This window comes from Perissodus microlepis, chromosome 18 (genome assembly GCF_051167445.1).
Source record: "Perissodus microlepis isolate ML-2025 ecotype Zambia chromosome 18, ASM5116744v1, whole genome shotgun sequence".
Taxonomy (NCBI): domain Eukaryota; kingdom Metazoa; phylum Chordata; class Actinopteri; order Cichliformes; family Cichlidae; genus Perissodus; species Perissodus microlepis.
This window is the reverse complement of record NC_140478.1, coordinates 1,467,504-1,482,025: the sequence shown is the minus strand read 5'-3', so window position 1 is coordinate 1,482,025 and position 14,522 is coordinate 1,467,504. Positions and strand designations below refer to the sequence as shown.

General features: G+C 41.4%; 1 protein-coding gene across 2 annotated transcripts in view; it reads right to left on the bottom strand.

Annotated features, from left to right (window-relative positions):
- Positions 1 to 14,522, bottom strand: part of LOC146366453 (junctophilin-1-like) — a 45,358-nt gene that overhangs the window by 14,182 nt on the left and 16,654 nt on the right. For both annotated transcript variants that reach the window (XM_084912124.1, XM_084912125.1), the window contains exons 2-3: positions 11,991 to 12,750; positions 5,478 to 5,596 (exon numbers count right to left, since the gene is read on the bottom strand). In XM_084912124.1, coding sequence (XP_084768250.1) covers positions 5,478 to 5,596; positions 11,991 to 12,750 — 879 coding nt within the window. The remainder of the gene's footprint in view (positions 1 to 5,477; positions 5,597 to 11,990; positions 12,751 to 14,522) is intronic.

The window sequence follows — 14,522 nt, the reverse complement described above, 5'->3', positions numbered from 1 at the left end:
TTTGCCAAGGAAAGGTTTAATTCTTGATCACTTAATTATACTCAATTATATAAATAATTATACTTAACAGACTGAGATGAGGCTCATTAAATTCTTTTAATATTATTTTGCTCCATATCTTTACTGTACTATTAGTATACGCCACACACTGGCGCACGGGGCAATCGTGGCTCAAGAGTTGGCAGTTCGTCTTGTAATCGGAAGGTTGCCGGTTCGAGCCCCGGCTCGGACAGTCTCGGTTGTTGTGTCCTTGGGCAAGACACTTCACCTACCGCCTACTGGTGTTGGCCAGAGGGGCCGATGGTGCGATATGGCAGCCTCGCTTCTGTCAGTCTGCCCCAGGGCAGCTGTGGCTACAACTGTAGCTGCCTCCACCAGTGTTTGAATGTGAGAGTGAACGAATAGTGGAATTGTAAAGCGCTTTGAGGGTCTCGAAAAGCGCTTTGAGAATATGCGATTCAATCTAAAATTATTTTAGGGGTCTATAATGGCATACCTTTGAAATGTTATATGAAACATAGACCACAGTGTTTAGGTTATTTAAGTCCACTTTTATTATTCATTATGCTGATGATTCTACTTTATTTTGTACATCACCAAAACTAGCCAAGAAAAGCCAAGAAAGAATTATATGCAGAGTAATATGCCAAATGGGTCAAAATAAACAAACTGATACTGAAGGCTGCTTAAACTAAATGAACGGTATTTGGTAATGCGGTTTGGTAATGCAGGTTCAGTGCAGTTAGCCAATCTGTAGATCTAAAAATGGGTGTTAGACAACTTGTATTTTTTCTATCTCACCTGAAAATGATACTGAATGTCTCAAAGTCTTACGTGTTGCTGAAAAACACCAAAGCAATCTTGAGCAGAAGCAGTCAGACAGTCAGATTAAGGCTGTTTTCACACCAGCAGTGTTTAGTTGGTTTAAATTGAACTCATTTCCCTCTTTGGTGCAGTTTGTTGGATGCGGACCAAAATAACTGTACCGAGACTCTTTGGAGAAGGTGGTCTTGGTTCGTTTATAATGTGAATGTGATCTGACCCTGTTCCAAACCAGCTACCAGGCGCAAGAAGCAAGTTTGAGTTAAATACCTTCCCGTGATCTTTTATATTTTATCTAATATTCCATTACAAATTCCAGATAAGTATTTCAAAGATCTAGACTTTTTGATCCGGCAGTTTCTTTGGGGTAGCTCACCGCATCGTTTAAGTATTAAGAAACTTCAAGCGAGTGCAAAACAAGGAGGTTTTTCATTGCCTAATTTCCAATGGTATTATTGGGTGATGAACGTGAAACAACTTAGAGCTTGGTTACCTACTGCACCAGTTAAACCCATCTGGTCCCATATAGAGACGGAAGTTAATGGCGGTATTTCTCCTTGGAGGGAGCTGTTTGATACCAGTCATAAAACTACCCATCCTATAATTGCAAACACGAAGACATTGTGGTGTAAATTACATAGGGCAGGTCGCTGGGACTTTATTAAATCACCTTCGGCAACCTTATGGGGGAATAAAAGAATTTTAATTGGAGGGACATCGGTTGACTGGTTACAGTGGCGTAAAGCAGACATCCTTAATGTATCAGATTTATTTGACTGTGGGACTAAATGTTTTTTAAGCTTTGATAAAATTGTGGAGTTATATAAGTTGAAGCGTAATCAATTTTGGAGATATGTCCAAATACATAGTTCATTATCGAAATGGCTGGGAACCCCCTTGAGTTGTCCTGTGGGCAGCCCTGTGGAAGTCCTGCTCTCAAGAACACCCTTGGGTAAAGGCATTACCTCTAAGATTTATCACTTATTGCAAGAACGGTCAGCTGACCCTCTCCTTAAAGTTAAGGGCTACTGGGCCCAGGACGTGGCATTGGACATGTCTTCAGTTGAATGGGATTCATGTTTTCAAAATGTTAATACTATGTATAAAGAAACAGGCAGTAGATTTATTCAACTTAAGATAATCCATAGGTGGCATCGAACACCGCAACAATTGTATAAATGGAACCTGGCCCCTACGGACGAATGTTGGAGATGTGATGGTCAAAATGCTTCGATTTTACATATCTTATGGAGCTGTTCGGCACTTCGGGATTGGTGGGAAAATATAATGGAGGTAATTTTCAGTGTTCTAAAAAGGAGATTTGGTATCTCACCAAAACTGTCCATACTTGGTATAACCACAGAACTTTCTGATGGAGATTTTTCCAGTTATACAAAAAGATGGATTATTCTAGCTCTTACTACGGCCAAACGGGTCCTGCTAAGACATTGGTGGAAAAAGAACCCCCCTCCCTATGAAGAGTGGCTAAAGACAATGGCTAAGTTGGCGTCTTACGAAAAAGTGACTTATGGTTTATTAGACAAATTGCATCAATATGATTGTATTTGGTCCCCCTTTACAAGCTGGCTTTCTTTAACTTGAAGAACAGAAGAGTAATGACAGAGTGGTGGTGTGGGGATTGGTGTGCGAAGAAAGAATAGAATAACTTTCCTTTGTTTTGTTTTTTGTTTTTTTTAATTTTTTTATTTATTTTTAATTTTTGTTGTTGTTGTTGTGTTTTGTTTTTTTGTTGTTTTGTTGTTGTTTGTTTGTTGTTTTTTAAACTATTTATTTATGTAGTTATCCTCAAGTTCTGTTATTGAAGTTTAAAATGAAATAAATAAAAATTGTGGATGACAAAAAAAAAAAAAAAACCTTCCCGTACCCATGTATGTGTTGTATAGAGTAGAGAAACCACAAACTTCAGTAACTAACCAACAATCAACAGGGTTACGTAGGCGAACAACAAGGTATGGTGCCTCACTGATATTTGGGGAAGATGTCTGCATTTGTCAGCTCCTACAAGCAATTCATAAAACAACTGAAGTGTTCGAGTTGATCAGTAAGTGGGTAAAGGAGAGGGTGTTTGACAGGCTGACTGAGCACTGACATGTCAAAGGTAAAAAACTGAGGCAACAGTACATAAAAGTAAGGGATGTGCTTTGTGAAAATAAAAGCTCACGGGAATAGACAGAAAAACTCCTGTGGTTTCACCATCTGGACCAAATACTTGGGACAAGATCAACAGTTCCTCCAGTGGACCTTGGTCAGTCCTATGACGACATCTCAGACACTGCATCCACAGCTACGGTTTCCAGTATTTTAGTAGCTACTCAACTGGATGGGGAGTGCACATTTAATGTCAGCCATGGTTGTTATTCAAATCTGATATTAATTTTTATAGGAGTAAAGTTGGTGGCTAGTATTAACTGCATATATACGATATATTTCAATGCTGCAGTAAATGGCAATGACCAAATGGTAAGGCACAGACTACAGTGAAATAGGAATGCCATGTATACAGTACGTAGCATATAACTGTTTGAATATTCAGATAACTGTTATTTTTTAGAGGAGAAACTTCCATCAGGACACCGAGTTATGGAGAAAAAAAGTGGCCCTGTTGTTGCATTTCAGCACACATCCCCGGTAAAGTCAAAACAATCCAGACTACGATGGTGAGAGTGGACGAAGCTGTGAAAGGCTGGCCATTCCTGAGGCTCATGTGAGCAAACGCGAGGCCAAAGCTAATACAACTTTGAATCTGTCGCAGTTATGAAGCGCCTTGAGGCGACTTTTGTTGTGATTTGGCGCTATATAAATAAAATTGAATTGAATTGAATACATAACAGAGAAGGAAGCTGGAGGAACTATATGAAGCTGAGCAGAAATGTCTAAAACAGGAAAATGAAGCATTTGATAGATTTTGAAAGTGCAGCAGAGGCAGAGAAAAGGAGATTCCAGTCTATGCAAGGCCAGCAACAAGCAAAACATCAAGTGTTCATGGAGATAATTGGTACTATCACCACCACTTGGTGTCCTGGTCAACAACAGCACCCACAGTCACTACACTGGATCTATCTAGTTCCTGTGGGGTCACCCACAGGTAGTACCTGGCCTATCCACTACTCTCCTGTACCACAGCAGTCCATGTCACCCGTTGCCCAAAAGACTGATGCCTGTCCCTCTATCAAAGTCTCGGCAATTCTTGACAATGCACTGAACATGAAGAGACTTCAAACCAACAAATGTCTCAGGTGCAACCCACCTGTGTAATTAAAACATTAACCAGCAGGTGATGATAGTTTCTCCAATGAGCATTTTTCCTTTTTTAGTGCAGTCAGCTAGAGAGCTGAGTGACGTGGGTGCTGAACCAAAAGCACTCTGTACACTTCAATTTAAGTCTCTTCAAGGCACTTTATTTTGTAAGGTACCCTACAATAATACAGAGAAAAGACCAACAATCAGATGAACCCTTATAAGTAAGCACTTGGCGATAGTAGGAAGAAAAAAAAAACCCTTTTAACAGGAAGAAACCTCCTGCAGCACTAAGGTCAGGGAGGGGTGGTAATCTGGCACGAGGGGTTGGGTGAGTGGAGGAAGACGGAAAGAGATTAACAATAACTAACGATTAATTAAAACCAATGATTGAATCGTTGTTGTATAAACACACTGTATAAAAAAAGACGTGAGTGAAGAAGAAGAAGTGCATCATGCAAACCCCCAGCAGCCTAGACCTATTGTAGCATAACTAAGGCTGTGTTCAGGGTCACCAGATCCAGCCCTAACTGTCTTAAGTCTTATTTAAAAATGGTAAATGGACTGATTCTTATGTAGCAGTTTCTACTCTCCCAGAGTACTCAAAGCGCTCTACACAACTGTCTTCTATACTTTGAAGTGCTTACTAACTACCTACTAACTACTATGTACCAGAGAGCAACTTGGGGTTAATATCTTGCCCAAGGATATTTGGCATGCAGACTAGGGGGAGCCAGGGATTGAACCACCAACCTTTCAGTCAGGAGATGATCTGCTCTACTTCCTGCCACCCCGGTTCTTAATTTTTTAAAGAACACACCATGCCAAGATATGCCAAGGTTTCAACTAAAAGCTCTTTGGGAATCACTTTTCGATGTAAAAATACTCTTATGCCTGTCAAACTGTGTTATATTTGGCATTTATCATACAATCAAAAGAGTTTTTTTGTGCCTGAAGATACAATTTAAAATGTGTGCAGATACAACACTGTTTCACGCCTTTTTTTGTCTGAAGTTCACAGGTTAATGTTAACAAAAAACATTCCACTGAAAATGATCAGGTACAAAGACCGGACTGAAAATTTGTGGAAAAAGCAGCCGATATCCAAACCTTTGGAAGAACCTTCAGAAGGCATGGAGAACTATTGCTAAAGACCATTTAAAAAAACACTGCAATATGATCTGGCTCCTTGGTAGCAAAATTTGAAGAAAATAGGGGAGGACCAAGACAACCTCAAAGGGTTTCAAACCCAACCTTCAAACAGTTGTTCTAAAACCTTTCATAACCTTTTAGGCATTTCAATCATACAGAAGGTCACAAATTAAACCTAACAACAGAAGTTCAACATCGCATGTTTACAAGCAGCAGCTCTACAACATGTGCAGGTGTTACAGTACCTGGCTGATGGAAAGATGGGGAGAGCTCCCTGGCCACAGCTCGGGCAATATCAGAATCCTGGCAGGCTGATTGTGAAGCCTGATCTGCACACTCTGCTTTGACCCGGGCATGGGATGTCCTGCAAGAATCCATATAGTCATTAGTAACTAACATACTCACAGCATAGTGTGCTCTGTCTGGTTTATTTGGAAGTGTTTCAATAGTTTCCATGGGGCTGCCATCTGGGGCTTCTAAAAAGCATTGATATGCAAGGCAGCTGTGAAGAAATGTGACGCACACAGCTTTTAGGGTTTTTTTTCTCCTTTGATGTTGGCTGGACATTTCTCTTAATTGTAGACTTTGACAACGATAAGCCTTCGTCTTTGTGTGTTTTTGACTTGGCTAGTAACTGAAGAGTTTTTCTCTTAATCAAGGAAAGGATTTTGTAAATATCTACTTTCGTTGCCTTGAGGGGTCTTTCAGGGCTTTTAGTGTTGCTGAATTTATTTGATTTGATTTGATTTGATATTTTTCTAAAGGAATGGACCAGACTATTTTTGTTATCTCTCCAATTGGTACATTTTATTTATTTTTCCTGCCTAATAATAGCCCTCTTCACTCATTTCTTTTGATTTCATATTAAAAGGTTCAGTGAAAATATATCAGATTTTTTGTTCAACACTTCGAATAAACTTCACTTCTTTTATCTCCTTAATGATGAAATAATGAGGAAACTAACACATATGTTTGTTTACCCCCCCAAGAGCTTCCCAGATGTCTTAGGGATGGGGTATAAACCCCTAAGAGCTTTCTTGGTGCTGTAGTGAGGAATGTGGTTTCTCTGTCAATCTAACAAAGTATTTCTGCCAAACTGGCTAAAGAGGTGAAAACCAAAGGGTGATTAAAATGGAACAGTATAGAAAAAGAAACATTAAAATTATGTAGAGGGTTACATGGGTATCACATTTGATTAGAAATATGCATCAATTTTAATGAACACTATTCAGCTCATCCAGACTTAAAATGGTGAATGGACTGATTCTTATATAGCGCACTTCTACTCTCCTGGAGCACTCACAGCACTTTAGATCACATTCACCCATTCACAGCCATGCACACAAGCACTTTCTTCTACACTTTAAGTGCATTCTATCTAAGCATTCACACACATGCATACTCTGATGGATGTATCGGAGAGCAACTTGGGGTTAGTATCTGAAGGTCAAAGTGATGCAACATTTGAATCCAACATTACATAAAATCCCTGCTGTGATCATTACTAAAACCAACCAGCTGATCTATATCACAGCAACAGTGATCCTTGAGATGCTTGGCTATAAGTTGACCAGCCACAAGTAGCAATACCCGCCATGCAGAAAGAGGCTGAGATCAAGGGAAAACTGCAGGAAGTTAGCAAAATATTTAAACTGCAGAAAGGTATGAGGAAGAATGGAGTGTAGAAGAAGTACAACAAGCTGCTAATTCTGAGGCCTTTGAAACCACCAAACAAAGATACACAGTCTTGGCTAACCGCCTTAAGAGGTATACCAGAAGTAGAAACCATAAGAATAAACCAGATGTTCTCTACTAAACCATCAAAGATGCATTAATATAAGGCAGGAAAACAATATGAGAGCAGTCCCACCAAGGCTGGAGATGGAGCAACACTGGAATAGCATATGGGAGAAGGATGCAACACAACAACAATGCTCAGTGTTTAGTGGATCTAAGAGCACCCCATAGCAACCACTCTAAACTGCATGTCATGTGATGTGACCATCACATCCAAGAAAGAGTCTCAAGCATGAGTCCGCCAGCACCAGGCCCGCACATCATTCACACCTACTGGCTAAAGAACCTAACTGTATTCAGTGAGCACCTGGCAGAACAAATGAACCAGCTGCTAATGGATGCAACTGGAACAGCTAACTGAAGGCTGGACAGTCTTGATTACCAAGGACACTCAGAAGGGACCGGTCCCATTCAGAAGGGACTGGTCCCATCTAACTAACGTCCAATAAACTGCCTAACACCACATGGAAGCCTCTGCCAATGTAATTGTAACCTCTCTGTAACCTACAGAGAAATAACATCGTGGAAGAGACAAAAAGTGAGTAAAAAACGTCCTAAATGCAGTTAGAATTTATTTAGAACTATAAATTAAATTTCTTTTAGCAACTATTGTTTTTTAATGTCACAATTCCAACCCTGCTCCTTTATCCGGGCTTGGACCGGTGTTCTGAGAATTCAATTCAATTCAATTCAATTTTATTTATATAGCGCCAAATCACAACAAAAGTCGCCTCAAGGCGCTTCATAGATACAGAGAAAAACCCAACAATCATATGACCCCCTATGAGCAAGCACTTTGGCGACAGTGGGAAGGAAAAACTCCCTTTTAACAGGAAGAAACCTCCGGCAGAACCAGGCTCAGGGAGGGGCGGCCATCTGCTGCGACTGGTTGGGGTGAGAGAAGGAAGACAGGATAAAAGACATGCTGTGGAAGAGAGACAGAGGTTAATAACAGATATGATTCAATGCAGAGAGGTCTATTAATACATAGTGAGTGAGAAAGGTGAAACCATCCTACTCTGACAAATCGTCCTACCCGTATTATAATTTGACAGTGACTTGTGACTAAACCTAACCCTACCCCTAACCATAACCCTAACCATAATGGATTGGATTTATTTAGTGCTTTTCAAGGCACCCAAAGCGCTTAAAAGCGTGCCATAACCATAACCTTAAGAAGTATTCCAGATGGGTGAGAGAAAAAGAAGTTAATTTGGCTTTGGTGTTGTGCACATGCGCCGCGTCTGCGCAGAAACATTGGGTAGGATGTTTTTTGAGGTAGGATGGATTCCCAGAACACCTGCAAAAGTGACTCGAAATTGACTATGTGCACGTTAGCATATGCTACTTCCGGTGCGGAAACTCCTGTGGGGAGCTTTGTTTCCGGTGTCCTATTCGCGCCCTGTTTACGGTCCAAAACAAGTTAAGCAAATGAATGAATCAAGCGGCGATTTACATTTCTATAGATGTCTTGGGCATTTACCCAATATATCTGTAAATGATGTTCATCGACTTGTCGATATTTTTCCCCCGCGCCTCAGGGCAAAAGAGAAAAGGGATTCAAATGTTATATTTCTCAGCTGTCCCTCGTTTATCGCGGGTGTTATGTTCTAAAAATAACCAGCGATAGGTGAAATCAAGTAGCCAATTTAATTTTTTGATGGTGCAAAACGTTTTGTGGACATACAGCACTGCACTTCAGAGTCACACTGCTAGCGATCGATGCAGCGATTCTGTACTGTAGAGGAGAGACGTCACGGAGGAGATCGTCTGCAGCGATCAGGACGCAGGACACAATGTGACGTAAAAAAAAGCATGCAAACTTGCACTAAAAAATCCGCGAAACAGCGAGGTGAAAGGTGAACCGCGTTATAGCGAGGGACCGCTGTAATTTTGAAGGTAAGTCACAACATACCCTTCGTACATACTAATGTATAGAAACCATTACCAGCAATCATTCATTTTTTGTGTGGCTTTTTTCACGGTTTGTTAACATGCTGTGTAGGTGTGTACTTGACTAGCTGATATCGACATAACGGGGAAGCATCTGGTTTGACTATTGTTCACCTGTAGTTTGAATGCTGAACAGTTGCCTGTTTAAATCATGAGACCAGTCATTATACAGAGATGTGCTTCTGAATGTGGACGATGTGTCTTCTGCTGCAGTGATGCAGTTCTGCTTGTGTTGAGTGATGTAAACAACTGATCGATCTAAACGCTTTAAACGTCAAAATTGATCATTCGATTTTTTATGACACAACAGCGGTGAGTGTTCCCACCTTCTGCTCTTTGTAACTTAACGCAATCTTTCCGTTTTCGAGTTTTGGACATGATTTTGGAGGATATCTTCGCAGTAGCGATTGACCGCAAAGTAAAGCTACCGGAAATGCACAACCCCACATCCGGTCTCAAACCAGGAAGTTAGCATTGTCTCGTGCACATAGTCAATTGGCACTCTGGTGGAGTTACTGTGTGTGTGTGTGTGTGTGTGTGTGTTTATAAGTAGTTTTAAACCTTGTGATCCACAAAACAGCATAACAGTAAAAGAAGAACTGACTGCGTTACAGTTAGTGCTGGAGCAGCGGCTTCGCTCATGCGCGATTCATTTGCCGTTTGGACGCACAGGTGTGAACGTCTCCTGCCCTGATAGCAGATGGGGGAGGACTATCATCCGCCTGTGAGCGCTTTGGCACGGGTGAGGTGCCCACGGCAGCACCGCTGCTTGTTGAGAGTAAGAGCAATATGCGTTTTCACGTCAAAAAGTCGTCATAAATAAGTCTCCAATAATACCAGAAAAAGTCGCCAGATTTGTCGCTAGTCGCTTTTTTAGAAAAAAAGTCGCTAAGGGGGTCTGAAAACTCGCTAAATATAGCGACAAAGTCGCTAAGTTGGCAACACTGGAAATAATTTAGACAGTTTATAACTCTTAGTGATGCCGCAGTGTTCATTTGACTTTGGGACCTGAAGCAGACGAATTTTTGGACCAAGATCACTCCGCGAGGCTCCTGAATACGGCAGCCGTAATGCTCCGGCAATCCATCAAGCGGTGCGGCTTCATAGCTTACCAAAGTCGTACTGAAACATTTTTGACAGATTTCTGCGCGCCATGTACCGCATAAAATCGGTTCGAGGTCAGTAAGCACAACCAGAATTCACACATAAGGCGCACTGACGATTTTTGATAAAATTAAAGGATTTTAAGTGCGCCTTATAGTGTGTAAAATACGTTATACAGAAGAAAAGAATATATCGCAATATATATCGTTACCGCACTTGCTTCAAATTATACCGTGATATGGATTTTAGGCCATATCGCCCAGCCCTACCCTGTCCCCACTGCTGTTCTGAACAACAAAAAGATGGAAAGTAGTCAGAACTGAGCAGACTGCACTATCAGAATGCAATGTTGCAGATATTGAGGATAGCTAGAATTACATGGGAATACAAGAGGTGAATTAAACAATGAAGAGGCCACTAGAGAAGCTGCCTTCACCAAAGAGCAAGGCAAATCCTGAGGAGTCTGCTGAATGGGAAGAACAAGCTCTAGGTAATCAACACCTATGCCCTGCCAGATACCCTGCTGGAATAATAAGCTAGCCAAGGGAGGAGATAGAAACCACTGACATTAAAAAAAGAAAAGCCTTTACCACGTATCGAAGGTTTCATACCAAATCCAGGCCAACAAATAGTGAGTGTAGAATTACTATCCAGGATGTAAGAACAACAACAACAATCCATCAGTACATCAGAAAGATGGCCACGAATGATCATGTGCTTGGTGATACCTCAGGCAGCAGAAACCCAAGGAAGAAAAGGAGCAAGAACAGCAAAGATCATAAATACTAGTTGGCAGATCATACATGGAACGCTATAATGAAGTGGATGGCATAGTATGCAGGAACACCGTTGCCGAGTATGGCCTGGAAGTGCCAAGGCTAACCAGCCAGACATAGTAGTTGGGTCCAAGCAGAGGAGGAAGGCTGTAGTGATAAGATGTAGCAATAGCAACATCAGGAAATAGGAACAAGATACTTGAGAAATAACAAGGGCTGAGAGAGGAGATAGAAAATATGTGGAAGCTGAAGGCAACTGTTGTCCCTGTAGTAATCAGAATACTCGGGTCACTGTGCCCAAAATTGAGTGAGTGGCTCCAGTAGATTCTAGGTATGACATCTAAAATGGGTTTCTGGGGCTGAGATGCATGCTGGCAGAGGAGATTGAGGTGGAAGTGATGCTGGTGTTGGCTTGACCGGTGGGGACTTCAGGGGTTGGTTAGGAGTACAGGTGAATATGCAGGTGTCACAGGAGGTCAGATCAGTGAGGCAGTGGGAGGAGGGCATTTAGGGGTGCTGATGATATTTGAGATGGGGGATGTGCAGTTAAAACTGTTGAAAAACAGGCTTGAAATGGTGTGTTAGTTTTACACCAGATGTAACCAGACTCAACCCTTCCAAAGGTTTTGGGGATTTAACAGTTACTTTTCCACATAGGGCAGATAGGGTTGGATAGCTTTTCTTTCTTTTAATAAACTAAATGAGCATTTACATACTGTATTTTGTATTTACTTGGGTTATCTTTGTCCAGTTTTAAAATATATTTGATCATCTGAAACACGTGTGACAAATATGAAAGAAAATCCCAAACTAACAAGCAGCAAATATTTTTTCATTCCACTTAAATACTAAGTACCATATGCTTACTATGAAGTTTCAATTACATTTGTAAGCCAGTGTGTCAAAATGAGCAATAAAATGTCTTTGTGTCAAGCCAAAATATGCAGAGTGGTATTAAGAGTATTACTAATAGTAATTAATAATGAGCAGTATATGCTCTGACAATAGTATAGATAAAATATGGATAAAATTTTGTACAGTATATACTACCCAATATACTTCCAATATAGTAAAGAAAAAGGGGGTAAAAGTAGTTGTAACTTCCTTATGGTTCTCAGGATATTTTACCTGGAGATGGCAATCTCAACTTTGGTTCTGGCGATGGCTGCTGCTCTCACTGCTCCTTCAATGGCACGATCCACTTTTTGTTTGGTCTTGGTATTCTTTAGTGGGAACAGCTGCTTCCTGATACCCCGGATCAGCATATTGTTCTTGTACTTCCCTTCTTCCTTCGTCCCATTAGGAAAGATGGTGCAGCCATAGCCATGGCGTTTATTATTCAACCACTCGCCTTCATATTTCATGCCATTAGACCGCTCAGAGATACCAAAGCCACTGCGTTTGTCATTTTTCCACTCGCCCACATACGACTCGGTGGTGGTAGCATCCACACTGTCCTCAAGAGGCAGGAAGTCATCGCCAGGGTCTCCATCTCCAAAGCTAATGGTAGAGTTGGCGTCACTTGAACTGATGCGGCTCATAGTAGTGTCACTGTGCGCTGAACTGCGCTTACTAGAAATTGATGAGCGTGAATCAGATTTGCGTAGTCGCTGAAGGCTACCAAAAAAGGAGCCACGGCGAAAAAGACCCTTTCTCTTCTCCGAACCCTCTCCATCTGATTGGAAGTTGAGCACAAAACCACCACGTGTGCCAGCAGGGCTATCGGATAGGCTGTCACGCAGTACTGTACCATTACTCTGCTCACTGCGGAGTGAAGACAGCGAAGTTCGTAGAGGTGAGCGGATGACAGAAGCCATGCCATAAGGAACACTTTGACGTACTCCATAGCCGTGACGCATGCCACCACTCCACTGACCCTGATACGTGCCTACAGCAGTAGCAGAGAGACAGACAGAGAGAAGACAGACTGTGAGTAAAGCATAAAAAATAAGCAGAGACAGAACAAAAAGCATATACAGAATAACTCAACATATTACAGGCAGTGATCAAAAGCTCACAGTGTAGAATACAAAGTGAGTGATAGAGGCTACCAAAGTAAATAAAAAAGATCAAGAATGCAAAGAAGAATGCAACTAGAGCTCCAACAATGAATCAATGAACCAACTATACATAGTCGAATGAAAGTCATTTTAATCAACCTTTTGGCCATGCATCATTATAGCAAGACAAATATCGTAACACACCACATTACTTTATGACAGCGTAGGATACTAAGCTAAAAAAAAAAAAAAAAAAAAAGTCACTGCAGAGGTAGAGTAAAAATATAATTTTATTTTATTAACAACTTAGGTGACATTCCTAGCCAACAGAAATGTTAGCAATGTGTCAGGAGACTGTACAACATTCAACTGCCATAAACGGGCAGTTAGTCGTTATCATATAATTGTGTAAATGTATCAGTGATTATAACTATATCCAAAAGTGTTCAACAGATGTGCTTAAGCATGACATATCCAGGACACGTGTGAAGTGTAAAACACTGTGAGGCAGACTCCATGTTTAAGTAAAGGGTGGGCCATTTATATTAACACGGGAATGGTTGGTGATATTAAAGTCCTGTTTGTGGCACATTAGTATATATGAGGGGGCAAACTCGTCAAGATGGGTGGTGACCATGGTGGCCATTTACAAGTCGGCCATCTTGGATACAACTTTTGTTTTTTCAATAGGAAGAGGGCCATGTGACACATCAAACTTATTGGTAATGTCACAAGAAAAACAATGGTGTGCTTGGTTTCAACGTAACTTTATTCTTTCATGAGTTATTTACAAGTTTCTCTTTGTTCACAGCCATTGACATGTCGAAGAGGTTAACATGTGAGGAGTGGATCGAAATTGTGTTGATATCTGGTGAACGCAGTAACCGGGTCATTGCAGCAGATTTCAATGCAAGACACCCTACGAGACCACCCATCCCCCATGCTACAGTCAGCAAACTGCTTGCTAAGTTTCGTGAAACTGGTTCAGTGTTGGATTTGCCAAAATGTGGACGCAAGAAAACTGTCACTAATGAAGAAACATCAGTGGCTGTCCTAGCTTCATTCAGCAAGAGCCCACAGTGTAGCACTCGCCGCATGTCACTGGAGAGTGACATTAGTCGAACATCCCTTCGGCGGATATTAGCTACTCACAAATGGCACCCTTACAAACTCCAGCTACTGCAGCATCTCAACGAGGACGACCCAGATCGGCGCACAGAATTTGCAGAATGGGCAAAACAAAAATTGGAACAGGACCCTCAGTTCACGCAGAAGATTTTGTTCAGTGATGAGGCAAACTTTTATGTGAATGGTGAAGTTAACAAACAAAACCACCGCTATTGGTCTGACACTAACCCACATTTGATGGATCCCTCCAAGACTGTTGGAACAACAAAAGTGATGGTTTGGTGTGGTATATGGGGTACAACGATAGTGGGTCCATTCTTCATCAGTGGAAACCTCAAGGCCACTGGATATTTGAAATTGCTACATGATGTGTTTCCCTCTTTATGCACTGAAGTTGGCACGTTCCCTGAGTTTTTCCAGCAAGATGGTGCACCACCACATTATGGGTGCCAGGTCCGAGCATTCCTAGATGAACAATTTCCTGGAAAGGGGATTGGTCGTTGTGGGCCAGTTGAATGGCCCCCAAGGTTTC